General features: G+C 40.4%; 1 protein-coding gene across 1 annotated transcript; it reads left to right on the top strand.

Moving 5' to 3' along the window:
• The first annotated feature begins 556 nt into the window (after positions 1 to 556).
• Positions 557 to 8,782, top strand: asb1 (ankyrin repeat and SOCS box containing 1). Its single transcript, XM_079666922.1, has 5 exons — positions 557 to 832; positions 1,401 to 1,539; positions 4,634 to 4,936; positions 5,543 to 5,925; positions 7,991 to 8,782. Exons 1-5 carry the CDS (start codon positions 742 to 744, stop codon positions 8,119 to 8,121), a joined length of 1,047 nt encoding a protein of 348 aa, XP_079523048.1. The 5' UTR covers positions 557 to 741; the 3' UTR covers positions 8,122 to 8,782.
• The last annotated feature ends 14,754 nt before the right edge of the window (positions 8,783 to 23,536 follow it).

Genomic DNA, 23,536 nt, shown 5'->3' with positions numbered 1-23,536 from the left:
TCCTTCTGGCACATGGGCTTGAATCATGAATCTACCACATATAAAAACTCATTGCAATCTGCCTCAGATTTAATATACATATTTTGGATTGTCCTCTAAAACCCTCCCCTAAATTATTGTAAACTCCAATTGTATCATCACAGTCAGTTTTGAAGTTGCATTAACAGCTTATCCTCTTCAGTAAGTTATAAGCCTTCTACAAAACAACCACAATATGTCTATTTTTTTAGAATGTAAAATGAACACATAACATTATAATACAAATAATAAATGTAAACTAAATACATGAATAACATGTTCTTTCCCTAATATTTGGCATTGGGCTTTAATTACGGCTTATTTTATATTTATGTTTGGAAAATAAAATTGGAAAGATAATTGTACATGTATCATGGGAAATATTGCTTTAATAAAACGATCATTGTTTAGAGCACTTTGAATTATTTATGTACAATTATTCAATTTAACATTTCTAAATAATTTGTATACGTTTTATAAGGAGTTAAGAATAGTTTATTTATAGATAAGAACCTCCCTGTTAATAAAAGTGACACTTCCCCTTTAAATCCGCGCAGCTGAGCGCAGTCAGGAAGTTGAGCATTGACGTCACCAACACGGTCACGCTTGTGTATGTTGATGTCTGCTGCCTGACTCAGCTGGGTTTCTCGTGTTTGGTGGGAACTGGGGTCGTTCTTCTCCTGAAGCACTGGTTCCAGGGCGACGGTGAGGCTCTTCAGCAGCATGGCCGACGCTCCGGAGCCCGAAGAGCCGCCCAGCAACAACACCCCCCCCCTCATCACTGTGTCCGACCTGCCCAGTGCCACTGCTGCAGGTAACATGGCTCATGATTCATCAGTCCTCTCAGGGGGCAGGGGCCTCATGAGCATGGCAGCAATAACAGAGATGGGCTGTGGCTGGGGGTGACTCATGGTAGGTGTGGTCCATGGAGACAGTAAACACCAACTGTGTGTCTGCCAGCTCTTTGATGTTGTCATAGCGCTGCAAATGATAGAGGTAATAGATGGATTTGAACAATGTATGGAAGACCAGTAAAAGAAAAAAATTGTTTTGACACTTAGCCTTGTGATGAAAGTCTTTATAATAATACATTTTACAAAAAAATGACTTAGACAAGTAAAGTAATTAAAATGTCTTACAACTAATTACTGTTTAAAAATGGTTTGTTTTTAAAAAATAACGACATGATATTTCAAAATTATGAAGTAGTAAGAAGAAGGAGAAACTGTCTTATGTGCTGTATTAAATTTGATTTCAATGAAAACGAAACCACCTTAACTTATTAGGTTTTTTTAAAAGATAATACATTGTAGAATACTAATTTCAGTATTTTTCCAGCCATTGAACACTTTCTGCAAATGTTATGTGTGTGTCCTCACCAGGCCGTAACCTGAAGGAATGGCTCCAGGAGCAGTTCAGCGACAAACCTCTGGAGCAGGAGGACCTGCGGCTGCACAACGCAGCCTACGTGGGAGACCTGGACACCCTGAGGAACCTGCTGCAGGAGGACAGCTTCAGACGGTGGGAGGGGCTAATAGTTGTGATATGAGTTTATTACGATTTCATTGTAAAGCCCTTTTTTTGAGTAATCGTTTTGTTAAACAAAACAAAATGATTACTCGGAAAAAAAGGGCTTTACACAAATAAGAGATCACACAAGGATAGTCATGAGCGAAGAAACATATGCATACACTTTTAGAATATCTTGTGGATTTAGGAGAAACGTCAAAAAGGCAAGGATGAGTGGAACACATAACATATGATTACAGTATGCAGTGCACACATATGATAGTATGATACGTTATGATCCAAAATATAAGCTTTAAAAGTATGATAATAATCCCTATAATATTAGAATGATGAACTAAGTGCAAAACAAGTCAAATCTAGTATACACAGTAACACAGTGTAGACTTGATTACATCTGTCTGCATTATTGTTTCGTTTTTTTCCCACATATCTCCAATTGCTTTTATATTTCAGACTTTATAATGAAAATACACCAAAAATATACCAATTTGGAAATTCTGCATTTGACATTGCTCTTCTCTCTGCATATTTTTACTGCAAATCTGGCAGCTTTTGTCCACAAAGTCAATATTTGCCATTAAGTTGTTTGTGGTTTCTGTGTGTTGTCTTTTTTCAGTAGGCTTCCTGAGTGATAGCCTTAGAGAAACAAATGCTGCATATAATTTGGCCCTACACATCTCTACCACAAACGGTACAGCATAACACACACCATATGCTGGATACTTTTATCCCAGCCTTTAACCAAGGGTGTCCTATTTTAAATGTACGTGCATCATGTCCACAGTGGCACTAGGCGTAGTGGCCAAACAGTGGTTCTACAACTTCTGTGTCAGTCACGGGATGCAATTGGGCTCAAAAATACATTTACCATTGACTTACATTGAGAAAGACACCTCTATAAATGAGCGTATATATAATTTTTGGCAGGTTAATCAAATATCCAGAACGAAAACTTGAATTGCCCTTGTTTAAACCAATAGGTCCTTAAAGTTCTAAACCCATATCTAGAGTTATTTTCCCTCATCCGTTAATTTGACTGAGCTGAGACCGGCTGTGATGCTGAAAATGGAGGTGAGGTTTCAGGAATACATAATTGTGCATGCTCCATTGGCACAAAGGATGCAAAAGATTGCCAGAAGATCCCTGAAAGATTTGGGTAATTTTGAAAACAAACATACCTGAGGTCAAAAACAACGCAATGTCCTTTTTAACTTCATGTTGTTCACGTTGTCACGACTTTACTAAAAAAACTAAAAGAAAAGACAGAAAAATCCACTGAAGTGTTGCCAGAATAACTGGAGGACACCGGTGTTGTTGACACCGCGTCTACATTTCGTCAAAACTCTATCAGTAATAAATCTAAAAGTGCTATTTTCTATGCTACAAATAGAAAATTAGTTTCAATGACTTGCACTAAAGTGTCACTGAACATTATACATCGCTTTCATGAACTTAAATAACACATTCAACATAAGAAATAACAATAAATTCACCGTTTCCAGCGCAACATCACTGTGAGGGGATTTTGATTGCCGTAACAAATGTTACTTGTTAGACGCTTTTATCCAAAGCGACTTACATACTCAATACTGTGGGCAATCCCCACAGGAGCAATTTGGGGTGAAGTGTCTCAGGGACACAACGACATGCTGACTGCAGTGGGGTTTGAACCTGTGCTCCCCTGATCCCAACACCAACGCACTGCGCCACAGCCTCCTACACATCCATGACCCTAACACATCACTGGTTTATGGATACTTTGGACACAGGTTGGGAAACGTTGTAATGTTCATAGAGCCAGAGTCCATTTTGGAGTGGTCACTCAACCCCAATCCCACAGTGGTTGTGTGCAGCACTCCACACCAAGCCAACCCATTATTATGGGCTTAGGGCAGTTCATCTCCACTCCACATGGTTTACAACATGCTGTTTTTTCAATAAAACTCTTTATATTTCATTAGGTTCTCCCTGCCCAGCCTATTCCAACTTGCCTGGGGCAGCAAGTAGTGTTAAAAGCCCAATATTTTTGCAGGTATCTGTAAATGTTTTATTTGAGATTACCACACAGAAATGATATTTTAAAGACTTTGGCAAGTTGAGTGTTTTCAATGTGTGTGTAGTCATTGGCCTGATTTTATTCTACAAACGTTTATCAAACATTTTCAGTGCAAGCACAATGTTTTTTATTATTATGTGTGATGCATGATTATTATACCCTGTCAAAACAGGCTTTCAAGTCCAAATTAATTTGAAAAAGAGACCGGAAACAGGGCTAGAAACCTAAATGACGTTCAGGCATTTATATTTAAAAAAATGTCCTATCTGTCATTGTTATTTCACGAGGACATGTCTTGATTTTGAGCAGACATTTTAATAAATATAGAGAATTAATGTAAAAGTATTTTTATTTTCCTCTTAAAACTCATCAGAAAGGACATGAAAATGTGATTCCTTCACAATTTCTTAATTTGCCTAATTTGAAAAACCTCCTTTTCTTTGTTTAAAGATCTGCAAAACTTAACATTTCATTGTCATTATTGTGCTTGATTTGAATATATGTTTGTAAATTTTACTTTTAACAAGATATTCTTTTAACCTTTTGAGAACAATTCTACAGTCTTATCATTTCAGATTTTCAATTTCTGGATCTAATCCAAATTACCCTGTACAGCCAAAGTGTTGTTCTAACCTCCATTGTCACCGTAAAGCATAATTTAAAGGGGCCCTCTTTCAAATGTTCAGGTTCATATTTGTATTTTGTGCCTCTGCTGTAAAACATTTACATGCTTTCATTTTCTCAAGGTCTTCATATTTGGTTAGCTGGCCGGCTATCTTAGAGATGTCCTCACCCTTATCACGTACAATGTCTTGCAGTGCAAGCCAAGCGAAGTGTGAGTGTGATGTCGTCATTATGTTACAGAAGTAAACAAAGGAGTCCAATGGATGTTTTTCAGGCAGGGGGGTGCGGCGCGGTTGTAGGATAGAAACTCCCTCTTGAGGGTACTTTTGGATTTTAGCCTTTGCAGACCATTTACATGCACAAAAACCGATAAAAAAACCTGTCCCTTCCCTCCCTTGGTGCCAGGCGTATCAATGAGAAGTCTGTGTGGTGTTGTGGCTGTCTGCCCTGCACCCCCCTGCGGATCGCAGCTACAGCGGGACACGCCGCTTGCGTGGCCTTTCTGATCTCTCAGGGAGCCAAGGTGGACCTGGTGGATGTTAAAGGTCAAACAGCCCTCTACGTTGCCGTGGTGAATGGTCACCTTGACTGTGTCCGGATCCTCCTGGAAGCCAAGGCCGATCCCAACGGGAGTCGGCATCACCGCAGCACGCCGTTGTACCACACTGCCCGGGTGGGCCGGCTGGACCTGCTGCAGGAGCTCATCAGGTGAGGCTACAGGAGGAGAAGTCTAAAACCTGGCTGTGATGAGTGTGATTTGGGGCTGGGGAAAGCAAGCACAACTATTTGTATTTAACTTTTTTACCCAGTATGCTGAGAATGGGATTTGTTTGATTTTCTCTCCTATTGCTGAGAACTGATGACTTGTGGTATTTTCTTCATTCCAAAATCCCCATCTTTGAATCTTTTCTTATCTTTTATTTGGGGGAGTTTTTGTATTGTGTGTATCTGTCTGTCTGTTTACAGCTAATCCAGCGTACTACTCAACACATCAGCTTAATCATATGTGTTTCCTGACCAAGGAATATACTGTTTATTCAGTGGATTGTTACAGGGGGAACCTTTTCATATACTATGTTGTTTGTCATTGAATTTGATTCACTGACTTATTTTGCAGTTAGTTCTTAACTTCTTTCATTTTTCCCAGAATGCACAAAACCTTGGGTTCTGAACAGACTGAAGAGACATAATTTGTCAATTGTACCCAGATATTTTTTTATCTAGACACTTACCTTGTCTGCACATTATAATGGCTGAATTTAGCATTTGTTGTAAAGTATGCCATCTGAAATATCATAATTTCCCTCTGTCCAGGTTCAATGCTGATGTGGACATGGACCACCAGCTGGGCCCCCGGCTCCTCTTAAGCGCTCGAACCCTCAACACTCTGGTGGTGTGTCCTCTCTACATCAGCTCAGCCTACCATCACCTCCCTTGTTTCCGGCTGCTGCTGAAGGCCGGCGCTCAGCCTGATTTTAACTACACAGGGCCCGTCTGCCAAGAGGCTCTGACCCGTGGCCTGGCCTCCTGCCTGCTGGACGCCGCGCTGCGACACGGCTGTGGGGAGGACTTCATCCACCTGCTGCTGAACCACGGGGCCAACCCGCACCTCGTGCCCTGGGATGGATCAGCACTGGAGGCTCCCAATCGGAGGGAGGTGGATCCGGAGGCGCTCAAGGTCTTCCTGGAGGCCAAGAGTGAGTACATTATTGTGCAGGCATCAGTGAGGTCCAATACTGCAAACAAATATATTTAAAAGCAAGGGTTTGATACAAAATGATACAGTAGGTTCTTAAGGGAAAATCGAGGCGAGTGCTGTTTCAGGATGATTGGTGCTAATCACAAGAATCATTTTAGATGAAACTAGTTTTTTACTTGATATTTTTTGAAATTAATGGGTTTTGAGTGGTGTTAAATACTTTTTTTGTCATGAGCTGTTGCCTCTACACCACCCAATAATCGCATAATATCAATACCGATAATCTTTTTCAATTTTAATAGAAATTTGAGCATATTGCATCCTGCAGGGAGTTTACTTTAATTGGTATGTGACTTTTTGACTGGAAAATTCCCTTCTCGAACCCTCCTATCATTAAATGACTTGTGATGCTCGTATGTTAATTGGCTTGCACTAAAGTTACTTTATTTAGTGGGAATGCTGTTAACAGCATTCCAACTAACTGTTATTCTACGGACGAAATTGTTATTATTATTCCGCCGGTATTTTGGCCCTCTTCTCCTCCCGCATTGAACATCGCAGAAACTCCGTTCAAACATCAAAACGTTCAGCTCTGTCGGGAATCGATGGCTATTACTTTTCCCATTCATAAATTTCATAATTCCAGAGATACATCCCATAATACATCACATTTTTAACATTGAAGTCAATGGAGGAAATCTTCAGACTTCAACAAATCTTCATGCGACTTCAACTGTTGCTCTAAGCGTAGTATGGGGTGTCATCAAATGCCGTTGCCATGGCGACGGACCACTCGCCATGAAACACGATGTAGCTGTAAGTCCCATCGACACGGTCCAATCTTCCCCCAATCTTCACTTGTATATCACCGGTCCATGCCTCAACAGCTCTACGCCAAATCTGAGATCTCACCATATGCCGTTTCCATGGAAACGCATCCCCCGCCATAAAACATGATGTCGCTATAAGTCCAATGGACACGGTCCAATCGTCCCCCAATCTTCACTTGTATATCACTGGTCCATGCCTCAACAGCTCTATGCCACATCTGAGATCTCACCATAAGCCGTTTCCATGGAAACGCATCCCTCGCCATAAAACATGATGTTGCTATAACTTCTATGAAAATGTTCAAAAAGTGCTCAAACTTCACATGTGTGCTAAAAGTCCAGCCGTGAAGACATCTACGGGACAGTTTTGAGATTTCTTCAAATGCCGTTGCCATGGCAACACAATACTCGCCTTGAAACACGGTTTTCAAAAAACTTCAGTGAAAACACTCCAAACGCCCCAAAACTTCACAGGTTTGGTATCAATGCAGCCATCAACGCATCTAAGCGTATTATGGGGTGTCGTCAAATGCCGTTGCCATGGCGACAGATCATTCACCATCAAGTTAGTTCAGAAGTTTGCAGTTCAAATATTCTGCTGCTTTTCCAAGCCTTTTTACTTTCTTTTCTTCTCTCATCACACATTCAAGCCCCAAGTGTTCATTTATCATTTCAATCTATATTCTTCACTTTCTTCTTACACATGACATTTCAGCATAGCAGTTTAGCGTCACATTTTCAGCATAAAGCATTCCCACTAGCAATTTCTTCAGGAATTGCATTCTCTAGTTTGATATGCTATAGTAGAAACAGGTGTAAAAATGATAAATCGCTAAATTCTATTAAACTGCTTCAGTTTCAAGGTCCTGCTATTGTGCATACTGTCGCAGCACTTTAAACGAGCGGTGCCATTGTTAATGTTCTTATTAACACCTGTAATGCCTGCTGGGAAAAAAGACATGCGTCTTACCAGTTATTGACCCTAACCCTAATTGGAAACAAAAAATGTATAAAGTTTCAGATTCAGATAATCCATTGATAATAAATCAAACTTGAATGGCATTTTGGAGAGCAGACCTCCGCCAAGGCCAACGCTGCATTCAAGTGCACACAAGATCTCTTTGGTGTGTTAATACATTTGTGTTCAATCTTTCACTTAGGTTAACATGAACCTGTCTTGTGGTTCTGCTGCAGTTGCTAAGGAGACGGACCTTTTGCTTTGTCTCTCCTCAGGATGCCCTCGCAGGCTGACACACGTGTGTCGCATCAGGATCCGCAGAACGATGGGTAAAAGTCGCCTAAAACACATACCCTTGTTACCGCTGCCACAACCCATCAAGAACTTCCTGCTTCACCAAACCTGACATCCTCTTTCACAGAGCTCCACCAACCCCAACCTTTAAAAAGCCTATTTGAATCCAACCCCCAAATAGAGCACTTTGTGAACCAAATTTGCTAATTGCATTTTATTTTCTAATAGCAAACATTTTATAATATTTTTCAAGCATTTTGAAGTTATATAATATCTTATCTTGCTATTTTTGTTGTAAGTTATTGACATACTTCCTAACTTATCAGAGAAGCCTTATTATGTCCTCATCTGTTTGTGTTTTAACTCCCCAAATCTCCGGTATGTGTTCCGTTCCTGCTTCAAGTAGCACTTTTCAGCTAATAGCCATAGTGAGAATGTCATTTGATGTAAAGCATGGACTTAGAATGAGCAGTATAAGGTTCTGGCATCTTAACTGAAAACACTGCTAGCAGGTGAAAAGTTTACACTTTGCTTTAAGTCACTCATGTACATGTTACCATCACGTAAACAGTCACTGTGGATTAAATGTATTCATGATGGATAGAATAACTTTGTATGTATTTCCCAGAAAGCTGCCTTCCCCATGAGTTTTGCACCTCATGCCTTCTGTGCACCTCTGTTGCACAGCGTGTTACTCACACAAATGTCTCTTTGTGCATTTTACTTTGTATATCTTGACTTTGTTTGCATCCAATACACGTGCAATAATACCATATCCTCTACTTTATGTTTTTCATCATCTAAAACGTGTGACGGCTCACTTTCCCTGCTTCCTGTTGTATTATCCATGACTCCTTCTCCTTTCCTCTTAGCCCAATTCAAGACCTGTTGTAGTCCAAAATATCTGAGAAAGTGTCAGGACCGAATCTCCTGAGTAAAGGATTGTTTAAATATAGTGGAAAAACAATCCCCCTCATATTCATGAGGGCAACATAACTCGCAGATGGTGTTGGTTGTTTGATCTAGCAAGGCTTCGTCACACTATTAGTAAATCAGCTTTTTTTACAGGTGTTGTGTAATAGAAGCTTTGAATGAAGAACCAAGCGAAATCTTGTCCAAACTGAGCGGGTTCCAACAAGAACGGTGGAAGACGGAGAAAATGCACTCGACATACTCATATTCATTTCTATATCAAAACAGAAAGGAGCAAAAGCAGGACGCATACTTGCGCTTCAAAATAAAAGCATTTCCTGTTTTACCTTCAACATTTTACCCTTAACTTCGGTCAAGAAGCAAATAAACAAATGTTTTTACTGCCTTAAAGTGGACCTATCATGCTATATTTGAATAATATAGTGTAGGACCATACGTAAGGCATATTTATACTTTTTATTTTTCAAAATACCAAGCAGATCATGCATTTTAGCCATTCCTCATTTCGCTCAATTTAACACTGTCTTTTCATGGGCTGATTCTTTGAGAACAGCACCATCTACAGGCCTGGCATATGTACTACAGCGTCTCCAGCGCTTTCGAACGGCAATGTCCGTGGCTGTCTCCTCATGATTGGTGGAGTTGGCCCAATAGCCTTAGCGCCACTTCTGTGACGTCATAGAAGTGTTCAAATCTGGATCAGTCTGTATCAGATCCGTTGCAGCCCCTTTTTAAGAGATTTGGTATGGAGGAAAATAGAGAGGGTTGTGTTTTCTGACACTTGGTGAGTTCCCTGGAACACCGGGGACAGATATTCATGTATAAAAGACGTACAAAAGTGCATTTTGCATGATAGGTCACCTTTAAATAAAAGAAGTTACAACAACATGTTCATGCCCAAGAATAGTTAAACGTTAAAAGTATTGGATTCAGTTTCCAAAAGGTGTTCGCTCCTGTCTCTTAAAGGACCCTTCCTGAAAAGTCCTGGCTGCTCTGAAAGCAGTGTTTGGAGATACTCAGATATTCCCTAATATATGAGTGTTTATTTATATGTCCTCTTTAACCTGTTGAACCCCATTGACCCGCCCCCGGGCGGAAAAACGCATCATCTGCAGGAAACAGCGTCTGAGGGCTTCTTAATGTTTAATAAACTATGAATGTTTGGTATCCATGTAACGGGAAGAAACTCAGCTAACTGATCATTATTTTTGTTTTTGCAAAAAAAACACAAAGCTAACGCTGAGCCTCTGAATTAGCCACGAGCGAAAAAATGCTAACGGCGGTTGCACAGAAAAAACAGTATAACACCCTTATTACTTATCGTAAATGCAAATCAAACCCACCGATTAGCATCGTGAGAGCACACAGAATCGATAGGTGTCTATATCATCACTCTATGATAAGAACTCGCGACATAATAAACAAAAACAGACATCATAGCACGTGGCGCTAAGTAGCAGAAACGGCATAATGTCTTACCTTCGTTGTCTGATCAAAAGTTTTCTTCAATGGCATTAAAACGATAAAAACGCTGCTGAAGGTTAATCCATAGATTAATCCAACGTGTCTGTGTCACTTTGAAATGATTTCTGATAATCCATAAGAAATAAACCTACTTTTCAGATTTCAGAGCTTGAGATTGGTTTCACTTTCGTCAAACTGCCTGCGCGAAGCCCCCACTTTTTTTTGGTAACGTTGGTGTGTATGTGGAAATCCCCCTTCGATTATATTGGCTCTAACGGTTAAAAAGAGATGTCAATCATCAAAATCTAAATTTTCTTTAAAATAAAAAACGTCTATATTGATTCTGACTTTTCTACATCCAACTCACAGGTTTATCATTACTTTGAGAACAAAAAAGATATGAATGTTCCCCTTTTAGAAGTGTAATTATGGTCATTCGTTCTGGAAATGTCATTTTCGAGCCTGAGACCTGACAAACAGGGATGGGGTTTAACAGGTTAAGATCAAGAAACTCCAAGAACATTTCTAATAGATGGTTACTTTCTCTAGAAAGACTAAACCTTACAGTAAACAATGGCCTCATGTGCTAATAAGGCAACTTTTTTGACCCATCTGATATTGGAATTGTTGAACAGCTTTAATGTGCTCGCACTACATTGATCTTCATCTCTCTCTTCTCGTATGCCTGCAGACTTATTGCCTAATTCTCGTAGTAACTTGCAACATCCTCCAGGGACAGTAATACAGAGGGATGGAGTTCTGTATAAGGACATTTGTTATTGTTGTGAAGCTGATAAATTAGCAAAGTTTGAGAAAACCACATTTGGTGTAAACCCAACTGGCCCCGTGGAAAATGCTGAGCCTGGGAACCCCCGAGTGGAAGAGGCGGGGAGCACAAGGGCCAAGGGACAAGAGGGATATCAATCCAGAGAAGTTCTAGAAAAGATGGACAGGGTTACTTTCTGAGAACGTCTTGGGCGGGATTAAATATATCCTGCAAACAGGGTTCAAAGTATGATTCTCTTTTCAGCATAGAACATTTTTAAACAACATTTTGACTCTCCTTGGACAGCTGAGCTCTCTTTTAACCAGATGAACGAGAGAAATATATGTCTATTGAATGACTACAAATGCTTGTAAATAAAGTTTGGGTTTGTTCCCTGAGCACTAACATGCTATCACATGAGGTCTCTAGATGGCACTGTCTTCCTATCAAGTATGGCATACATTTGTCTCCCAGTATCTCCTTTCATTACCCTCTCATCCCTTTTATTTGTAATTCTTAACCATCTCTGCTTTTTCCTCTCTATATTTTGTTTACGTCTTTGTTTCTTTATTTCTGTTCTCAGTCAGCTATCTTGAGTTTGCTTCAGAGGATACAGCCAAGGACCTCAGCATGTGTCCTCAAGAGCCTCATCCTTTCAGAACTCATTGAAGCGAGTCTTTCATTAACGGAACACAGAGAGAATGAGCCCCTTTGCATCAGTGCAGAGTGAAGCAGAGATTGGACAGTTTGGTAAACCACAGTCTTCCTGTGGGGAGCTTTCATTACCAGATACCTCTTTCAAGTCAAAGCTTATTTTAATATACTTAGGAAGGCCTCCTGCTACGTTCACCATGGATATATTCATTAGAGAATAAGAGAGTTTTATTCCATAGTAAGAAAACTGCAGAAGACCTGAGAGGCAAGTGAGAAAAACAATAATAGTGATACATTTTCAAGTCTGAATAATCTGTTTTCGGTCATGTCTGTATACCTCAAGAACAAATGGAAAATATTTCAAATTTCCTTGAAAATAATCGAACAACTTAAGTTATTTGCTATACATTTGCAATCAAAGAAAAACTAATCTGGTAAAAGGTGTTTTACTTCAGAGTACTTTATGAGTCCGGAAATAGCTGATTTGTGTTGTTCATTCCAAACTTTATATGCACCGCAAACTGCAATCAAAATTTCAACAGCCTCTGCTAATATCACCACAGTGTTCCGCTTCAACTGGGGACCAGCATGCAAAGGGATGTTAAACTCAGTGAGAGCGCTTCATGGAGGCCCTGACACACCAAAGAACACATCCCGACGGACCCGATTGTTGTGTCGGCTTTATATATACTGGGTGTTTCTCAATCTCGAGTACGCTTTCTTGGTAGCACATGTCTTTCGAGTCACTTGCTTCAGATGCGAGGAAAAAATACTTCCTGGCATTCGGAAAACAAAGAGTAGAACAGGCTAGCAAGTGTGCAGGTTTGCGTCATATGAGAGGCCCCACCTTACATTTTCCGCCACAGATTTGGGGAAATTGGTCCGTGCGCAAAGCATTGTGGGGATTTTAAGACCGCGGAGTCTACACATGTGCAGCCTTGAATTTTCTTCAAATGAAGTACGCCGGGCTCTGTAGAATTCCAAGTATAATGGACATTGGAACAGTACTTCGGCGGCACTCGATGACGTAGTATGCTTAAAATAGTGGCTCTGGAGCAGCTTTACTCAAGATTGAGAAACACCCACAGTCTATGGTCGCCTCACATTTCCTGCGTCTTTGCCAAAAAGTCGCACTGGAACACACCCAGGGCCGTCCCTCCCTACAGGCCGATCATGCAGACTGCGTGGGGCCTCACCTTGCGGAGGGGGCCTCAAGTGAGCCGAAAATGCGGTGCACCTATGCGGCGCAATTAGTGTGGCGCGGCAAGGTTTCGCCACTGCGAGACTCCATAGCAACCGTCCCCGTCGGCGCTCGCGAAACAGAGGGCCTCATCATATAGAGAGGCGAAGTCCCGCCCTTCTACTTCCGCCCCATGGGACCTTATTTCGGAACAATTATGTATTGAAGTCAATGGGGAGAGAAAACGTATCTTTCGATCCCATTTGAATTGTGCCATGAAAACACATATGATGTTTGTCAATCTTAAAAAATTATTTCCATGTCAAAAAAGTCAGAATTTGTCTTAAACTGTTGAAATATAAGACTATGAAAATACGCAACTAGAAAGACTACAAACCCCAGAGTCGCTTTAGAGTAAGTGATGTCATAATTGTTTTCCTCCACTAAATATAAGAGATAGCTAAGATAACTTTAACAATATGCCTGTGTGCTTTGTACCAGGCTGTAATCATACCAGCAATGTCTTACTCGTTCTTTCGCTTCCCGTCTGATGAAAGGACATGGAGTGGCTGGCTGGATCAAGTTAGCTACCTAGCTAGTAGCAAGCACGTTAGTTAGCATTACAGCCGGCTTAGCCTTGTCATTTTGCGAGACCAGAAATGTAGTTCATTGAGCGTTTCACACAAAAAAGGTCTTGCGTCACAGTTTTACGGCAACCATTTTTTTTTTTTACTTTAAATTGACAAACATCATATGTGTAGCTCGTGACACAATTGAAACCGGATTGAAAGATAACGTTTCTCTCGCCATTGACCTCAATACATAATTTTTCCGAAATAAGGTCCCATGGAAGTCCACCGGAAAGGGAGGGACTTTTTCTCTCTATGACTTTGCGTGGGGCCTCATGTTGGCCAGGGACGGCCCTGAACACACCGCAAAGACTTCAGCCGACCGCCAAGTAGCACGTACGCACTGCGCATGTGTGAGTGGCAATAACTCTCCTTACCAGCAAGCGGCGGTAGTGTGTATTCTTAATTCAAAAGAGGTAACTGTTTGACTGTTTCACATAACGACTTATAATCAAAAACATGTTTAGTGGAAAATTAAAAATAATAGCTGTCTGTGTGTGACTTCTTCACTTCCGTTTCGCTTCACATGCACTGATTCGCCAAGCTGAACAACCAGTTAGAGTGATTTATTTTGCCGACAGCCTTTTGCCGACAGCCCTCCCGATTCAACATGAGCGGAAGGTGTTAGCACGGCCGAAAAGACACAACAGTGCTGGACACACCAATCTGAGAAGGGCGACAGGAAGCTCATCGACGGCCAGACATCGACGGCCAGACATCTACGGACGGCCGAAATTGAAACTTTAGACGTGGATTATAGGTTCTTTCAATGCATCTGGTGTTTTCACTGGTAAATCGCTTTCAAATGTAGCTGGTTTGTGTGTGTGCGTGCGTGCATATCAATATTTAAGTGGTGTTTGCTTAAAAATATATAGATCCTGTTTGAGTTGAAGAGAGTGAAAGTAATGTTTGTTTACATCAAAAATCACCTGTAGGTTGTTAAGTAGTTCCACCACAATTACTTTGTGTCTGCTTCATTCTCAGGCGGCCTGTGCTCCTGAACTTGCACTGCAGAGTAGCTTGTTACCACATTTGGTATTGCCACATGCTTTAATTTGAATGATCTCATTCCTCAGGCGTTCCGGAACTCTTAGTTTTCTCCAATGACCACATCACTGCGTGTTTACCGCCACCACACGCACGCAAACAGGTACTCTAAACCAAGGCAATTTTGGGATTTATCTAGCTCCGTTTTTTCAATTTCCTTTTTAATTTTGTCTTCAACACACAGGAAGGACAGGGGAATTTGTCCAAACATTAAGCAGTTTAACATGACTCACAGAGATGACAGTTGGGTTTGTCGTCCAAGAAAAGCAGCCTATTCCATTTGAGCTCATGTCAGATCAATTAAACAGGAAAGCTTGGGTGTGGATGAAGTTCTCACAGCACATGTGGATCACAACTGCACGTGAAGAAGCCCTTTACCTCTTTTAAGGCCGTCTTTAGCGCAACGCACACAAGGAATTCCTGCAGCTTTATTGATATAATTAATGAGTATATGGTTGGAAGCATTGGAATAATCTTAACCTATAAAAGTGTGATAATTAAAAACCTCAGAGGGGGTTAATGACGCTCAATTTGACTATTTTCCAAAGGAGCCGGTAGTCGTGAAATGTGGCAAGGCGCAGGAAGGATGTCAAGTCATTGCTTCTGTAATTACTGTCACAGTCTGTAACTTTGCTCTTAATTAGTTCCCTCTCATTTAAGTAGCCTACTGCAGCGTTTTTAGCATGGCCTGACTTTCAAGAACAATTTATCGGTAGTAACTTAAAAGGGAGTCTCTTGGACAAAAAAAGGCAGATTGCATTAAACCTGGGATCGGCAACCAGTGGCACACCAGGAATAAGTGTGCAAAAATATTTAAATTGTATTTTCGGATCCTGAACGAGACTGCCGGTAGAGCGCATCTCCCCCGGCAGAAGGAAGCCATGAACGCAATCTAGCGCAGAAGGATAACTTTTAGGCCCGCTCTCTTTAACTCCAGTCGACTTTCTGCTACTTTCCTCCATGATGGTGAAACGATCAGGGGTGTAGCGCACTTCACACATTGCAGTATAAGGAGCTGTACATGCCGCAGTTTTTGCGTGGCTGTGTCCTGAGTACTGGATCTGAGTCCTGGACTTCGAGTCGTGGCTGAACCTGTCTCTGCGGTCCTGCCAGACTCTCACCATACTACTTCCCTGATGGCTCCCACAAGATTGCTGACATCCTCGTGGATTCATCTTCTTATTATAGACACATGCATTTCCAAATATTTGGTCTACCTATGTTGTAATGTATTATCTTTTCGATTTACACACGGCATCTATTGCACGTCTGTCCGTCCTGGGAGAGGGATCCCTCCTCTGTTGCTCTCCCTGAGGTTTCTCCCATTTCCCCTTTAAACTGTGGGGTTTTCTCTGGAAGTTTTTCCTTGTACGATGTGAGGGTCAAAGGACAGAGGGTGTCGTATTGTCATACTGATATTCTGTACAAACTGTGAAGACCACTGAGACAAATGTAACATTTGTAATATTGGGCTATATAAATAAACATTGATTGATTGATTGATTTAGTTAAAAGCCCAGTGGCGATCTGATCATCTGTCATCGAAAATAATATGCTACACAGGGGCAGACTGGCCAACTATGTGTTCTGGAGAATCACAGTACGTCCGGTCGTCAACGAACCGAGCCGATCGCCAGCAGGCTGTTGACCACTGGGCTCAGTTAGCTGACGGCCGGTGTTGTGTCAAATTATGCACCCCCATCATGAAATGCACCCCTTGTCACCGGAACGCAAATTTCTCCAAACGCATTACGCCGGGCTCGGTAGAATTCCAAGTATGCTGGACATTGGAACAGTACTTCGGCGGCACTCAATGACGTAGTATGCTTGAAATAGTGGCTCTGGAGCAGCTTTACTCGAGATTGAGAAACATCCAGACGGACCCCCGACTGATGTGTCGCCTCGCGTCTCTGCGTCTTGGCCATGTGTCGCACTGGAACACCCCGCAAAGACTTCAGCCGACGGCCAAGAAGCACGTACGAACTGCGCATGCGTGAGTGGCAATAACTCTCCTTACCAGCAGGCGGCGGTAGTGTGTATTCGTCATTAAAAAGAGGCATCAACCGGAAGACAGACTGCGTGATAACCGAGAGAAGAAGAACAGACTGCGTGATATAAACAAACAACAAATGGCGTGTGCGTTCCATTTTCACTCTACAACGAGAAGCTCATGGGGCTTTCCCGAACCTGTGTCGAGAGCTGGAGTTAAATGAAATCTCAGATTTGCCTTCTTAATAGTTTGTTTGGGTCCCTCACTTTTGTTTCGCTTCTCATGCACTGATTCGCTAGCTGAATAGTCAATCAGAGTGTTTTATTTTGCCGACAGCCTTTGGCCGACTGCGGCCGAAAAGGTGTCGGCACGGCTGAAAAGACACGATGGTGCGGGACAAACCAATCTGAGTAGGGCGTGACGACGCTCATCGTCGGCCAGACGCCCATCGACGGCCAAGATCGGATTGGTGTGACCGGGCCTTTAAATCAGTGGCGTATCCACCATAGGGCCCACCCAGTTTACTCATTGGCCCACCCTGAGAAAGCTTCGGTGTCATTTTTTTTTTTTTTAATTATTATTATAAAAATATGTATTCACCCATTGAGAATATCCAAGCATTCAAAGTGAAATTCAAGTGAACAAATGTCAAGTTTAATTAATGTTGTATGTGTTCTATCTTCTGAACCAAACTCATTTACGGTAAAAAAAAAAAACTGATTGTTGGTTCCGGCGCGCGCCATATTAACGTGAGAGAGGCAGAGAGCTGCCTGCAAAATAAATGATGGCTCAAAGTTCACTAATGAACTTTGGTTTTTTTTAAAATCCAGACTCCCACTGCCCTCATCCAGCAGGGATACGATCATTTTCTGATAACGATGAAATAACCCCGCCTCCCTCTCCCCACCTTTCCTGCTGCTGGGCTGTCAGAAGAAAAAAAAATTTAACGGAAACTCTGCCGCACGGTTCCCTCGTCCCTTGGAAGAGGCGGAGAGGTGGGTGTTTTTCATCTGCTGATGGACAGTCCGGAGAGATATTCACAGGGTTGGGTTGTAACGTTATACATGTAACGGCGTTACGTAATCAGAATACAAAAATCAAGTGTATTCAGCTGGCGTTACTTTACATTTGAAAAACGAGTAATCTGATTACAGTTACTTTCGTAAACCTGAAGTGAATACTGTTAGAAATTAAAATCAATGTTTTATGGCATAATGTAGTTTAAACATACTGTCAAGTGAAATGCTCTTTTATGCTGAAAAAACAGAAATTCTTGTGCACAAGCAGTTAAGCTTTTATTCTGAAAATCCTTCATCTACGGTTAGCATTTAGCATGTGGCTAATATACGATTTCCTAAAGAGGTGAATTGAGTAGCGAAATGACATGGACAGTCCGGAGAGATATTCACAGGGTTGGGTTGTAACGGAATACATGTAACGGCGTTACGTAATCAGAATACAAAAATCAAGTGTATTCAGCTGGCGTTACTTTACATTTGAAAAACGAGTAATCTGATTACAGTTACTTTCGTAAACCTGAAGTGAATACTGTTAGAAATTAAAATCAATGTTTTATGGCATAATGTAGTTTAAACATACTGTCAAGTTAAATGCTCTTTTATGCTGAAAAACCAGAAATTCTTGTGCACAAGCAGTTAAGCTTTTATTCTGAAAATCCTTCATCTACGGTTAGCATTTAGCATGTGGCTAATATACGATTTCCTAAAGAGGTGAATTGAGTAGCGAAATGACATGGAGTGGTGCAAACCGAAACCTACTGATTTAACACTACAACTATAGATGTCGAGATACTACCATGCTGAATATTAAAGGAAAGTACAGTTTATTTGAATACAATATTGTTTACAGACGAAAGTAGCATGTGACAACATCCGGAAACCAAGCCAGCCGTGAAGTATTTTCTGTATATTTTGGAGTATTGATTACAGCGTTTAGAATGTGTTACATGAAAAGTGATGAAAGAGAATATGAGGAGAAAAGGCTTGTTAAGCATATATTGAATGTGAAAAGTACCAACCCTCTGTTTAAATGCAACAACGGACAATAGAGACGAGGCGAGCCGGCTGGCGGGGAGGAGCCAGCAGAGGATATATATAGCAGCACCGGACGAGGGATTCGCTCTCTTCTCTTGCTCATGAGAGCCAGATCACAGCTGTTTTCTGCCGGAACAATATTCTGTCTGTAACACTACCGCGCCTTTTTTAATTAAAGTATCCCATTTGAATCTTCTCAGAGACTCCATTTAGTCTCATTTTAAAGCTTCTCTCCTGGACGCGAGAATAAAGAACATATTTAACAATACATTTTGGAATACTTATTGGAATTATTGGTGGAAAAGTTTCCTCACAAAATGTAATATTCATTACCGGCAGAACTGTGTGCACGGCGCTGCAGAGTGTCTGAGCGAGAGAGAGATGCAGCGTGTCTGTGAGGCCCCGCCCCCGTACGCAGATGAGAGAGAGAGATCTCTTTTTAAATATATTGAATCAAAGTGAATGGCCTGCTGTTGCTGAATGCATGGGACAAGTGACTGAAAAAAGTTTTTAAAGTGATTACATCGTTTCAGATAATAATAATAAATAATAATGATAATTCATTCTATTTAGGGGCACCTTTCAAAGCACCCAAGGACACCTTACAATTCATAACATATTATAAGGAAAGGTTTTAAGACAGTGACAAAGAATGCAGTCCGGGTGATGTTTTTATGTGGGGTGCAGATGAGAGAGCTGTCCAGAATGACACCAAGATGTTGTGTGTGTGCTCTTGATAAGCCATTAAAACAGTAAAATACGTGTCTCCTGTTCACCAAAACATACCCATCTGTTATGGAAAACGAAAGTATTCCAAAAGTATTCTAAAGGTAATCTGCCACCGGTACCGGCCGGGATTGTTGTTAGCTTCTGATGCGCAGAAGAAAAATCTGGCCCATCCTATTTTTTACAGGCCCACCCTAAAGTACATTTCATACGAAATTATAATTATAATGGAATATATTTATATATATTATTCTGAAATGGGCCAATCTACATAATGAGAACTTTACCTTTTGGTGCTTAAAGTAAATTTGAATGCCAATACTTTTGTACTTTTACTTGAGTAACATTTTGAATCCAGCACTTTGACTTGTAACAAAGTATTCCTGCACTCTGGTACGAGATCAAAGTACTTTTCGTACATCTACTTTCTATTTCAGTCTTCACTGCTGCAAAGAGTGTCTTTTTATCCACCTCTATATAATACACTGATGTTGCAACCCAGTCTCACGGTATTTCGTGTTATAGTCACAACATTTAATCTATTGATTTGTGTTCACCACACGATTTTCCCTTTCTTTCGTGTCACACAGAACGATTTTAAAGCAATGTATTGCTATTAGTAGTATGTTTCTTGCCTGCAGCACGTCTTTTTGTCCATTCGGGTCTTGGAAGACCGGAAGCTGTGGGGTTCATAAAAACATGTTCTTACTCAATATCAAGCCAAGATTATTGTTTTTATTTTAAATCGTATAATGTCGGACTTTTTTTGTCGTCTGTGAGGAAAAGTAATGGGGCTCAGGGCCTCAGAATACTGAAATCTGTATTTTATTTAATCTTTTTTTCCTTCTAATTTGTTATTATTTTCTAAATAACACACTGTTATTTATCAATCAATCAATCAATCAATGTTTATTTATATAGCCCAATATCACAAATGTTACATTTGTCTCAGTGGACTTCACAGTTTGTACAGAATATCAGTATGACAATACGACACCCTCTGTCCTTAGACCCTCACATCGTACAAGGAAAAACTTCCAGAGAAAACCCACAGTTTAAAGGGAAAAATGGGAGAAACCTCAGGGAGAGCAACAGAGGAGGGATCCCTCTCCCAGGACGGACAGACGTGCAATAGATACCGTGGATAATTGTGTGTTACTCACCAATAACACACAATTATCCTTGATTTTATTTATTTGTTTAATTCCATAATCTCAGGCTTTTTTGGCGTCCGTCAGGAACTGAGTTTCAAAATAAAAATAACCGGAAACAGACGTAGGACATTTCGAGCATCATTGCGATACACAGCCACTGAACTGATTACCCAAGATCCTCAGCTATGGTTTAAGCTCGCTGATTGGATGTGTTAGCCGCAATGCATGTAGGGATATGGTGTTAATGCAATATGAAATCCGAAAAACTTTTTTATAAAAAGAAAATAATACTTTATTCCGAGTGTTCTTGCTTTTCTCTTTGAAAGTCATCACATAACGGCATTGTAATACACGGTTCGTCTGCATGACATATTACATATCTGCCGTAGTTCTTTATTTATAGAGCCCTGATGAGAAGACCTTTGGAAAAACTGGAAGAAATGCCGCCGAAACTGAATACTTGACGTGGATCATAAATATATCAACAATTAAACAACATCTTTAATTTATCTTCACACAATACGTCTCCTTGCAGTATCAACACTAATTCGGCTGACTTTTACATTTGATCTAATTCGTAGATAGGTTATATTTACACCATAACGGTGCACAGCTGATATAAAAGGACTTGTAGTTTTCTAAAGATATTACTGATTTTCTTTGAATATAAGAATGTAAATACTGAGTCTGAAATAGTATAGCAATATTCTGTAAAATTATGTGAAAACATGAATAAAACTACACATCTTCAGATGTTGTACATACATAAGTGTCACTAATAATACAGAGTCATTATGGCTGTGTGTACCTTGTGTGCACCGCCTAGTGGTTAAAGCACCTTATTGAATTATTGTTTTTATGTGTTATATTTTATGAAAAAAATATTAAGAGTACATACTTTCATAGGGGGAAAGTAGGTAAATGATAGAAATATAGAATATAAAAAATAAAGAAGATACTATAAGTGATCTCTGCAATAAAACAGTTTAGTGCAGGATGTACAAAGATATTAATAGGAGGAGGTGCAAAACAGAAAAACAAATTAACCTTTATTTAAACATTAAATAATACTTTAGATTAAGGTCTTCTTTTAAAGGTGACCTATCATGCAAAATGCGCTTGTGTACGTCTTTTATACATGAATATGTGTCCCCGGTGTTCCAGGGAACTCACCAAGTGTCAGAAAACACAACCCTCTCTATTTTCCTCCATACCCAAATCTCTAAAAAACGGCGGCTGCAACGGATCTGATACAGACTGATCCAGATTTGAACACTTCTATGTCGTCACAGAAGTGGCGCTACGGCTATTGGGCCAACTCCACCAATCAGGAGGAGACAGCCACGGACATTGCCGTTCGAAAGCGCTGGAGACGCTGTAGTACATATGCCAGGCCTGTAGATGGTGCTGTTCTCACATAATCAGCCCATGCAAAGACAGTGTAAAATTGAGCGGAATGAGGAATGGCTAAAATGCATGATCTGTTTGGTATTTTGAAAAATAAAAAGTATAAATATGCCTTATATAGGTATGGTCCTACACTATATTATTCAAATATAGCATGGTAGGTCCACTTTAAATAAGAAAAAAGCTTTGGGGGTATCAACAGATAAATATTGAGCCTGACAAAGTACTTAACGTCTAATATATTGCTTTCCTGCAATGTTAACTATGTTGAAGCGCTTGTTTTAACTGATATTATACATATGAATTATACTCTTATGTATGTAGATAGTAAGAAATGTGCAGAATATGACAGTTTAATGGTATTATATTGATAGATGTCTTGTAATGCACTGTTGACGAACCTCAGCTGCGACCCAAGTTTTTCATTCATTGCATAACTACACCATAGTTGTATATATCATAAGTCAATAAACCTTAGAAAATCTTGAAATCTTGAAAGGGATGTGCAAAATAGCCATTATACAGTCTTTAATTAACTATTAGTAGAGAATAACGAGTAATGAATATACTTTATTACTCGTTTCCATATTCATGTCAATTGCAGATAAACGTTTAGTCTTCTCAAGCACCAACTATCAAATATCTCTCCTGATTGTTGGCACTTGACAATCACCTTCCCTGAATTTTACTCAGGTGTAACTAAAGTCTGATTTAAGGGTTGTTTATATTTCACATCATTAATCAGAATCTGCAAAGTAACTCAAATAAATGTAGTGGACTAAAAATACCAGGTTAACTTCTGAATTACAAAGTAGAATTACAAAGTAACAATGAGCTGTCATGTGGGTATATATTAATGCTGCGCATTATGGACACAAGCGATTTTCACCCATTTATTAATTATATATTTAACATTTGATAACACCAAAGTGTTTAATACTGGCAACTTCTAATTGTGGGAAAAACAAAAACGTTCAGTAGAGACGCCTCAGAACATTTTGCGAAACACAATAGCCAGCATGTGTAGTTCTGGGGGGGCATTCGATTCCAGTTTTGGATAGTCTGGCGTGGTTTCGTTCCATTTCAAACAGCTGTTTGACGCTGGCGTAACCTTGGCGCACTGCCACTCCAACATCCAATCCCAGAGCTTGAAGATTAGTCACGGGGACAGTAGTCCTAAACGATAGCTGGGGATTTCGGGTAGTGTAGTGTCTTCGGCCATCCTAAACTCAGAAATGTTTTTCGGATTTAATATCACATTAATACCATATCCCTACTTGCATTGCGGCTAAAACATCCAATCAGCGAGCTTAAACCATAGCTGAGGATCTTGGGTAATCAGTTCAGTGGCTGTGTATCGCAATGATGCTCGAAATGTCCCTTATAGGCCTACGTCTGTTTCCGGTTATTTTTATTTTGAAATTCAGTTCCTGACGGACACCAAAAAAGCCAGAGATTATGGAATTAAACTAATAGATAAAAACAAGGATAATTGTGTGTTATTGGTGAGTAAATAACAGTGT

This window comes from Notothenia rossii, assembly GCF_949606895.1.
Source record: "Notothenia rossii genome assembly, chromosome: 2".
Lineage (NCBI taxonomy): Eukaryota > Metazoa > Chordata > Actinopteri > Perciformes > Nototheniidae > Notothenia > Notothenia rossii.
The sequence above is the reverse complement of the archived record's forward strand: the minus strand, read 5'-3'. Positions and strand labels throughout refer to the sequence as shown.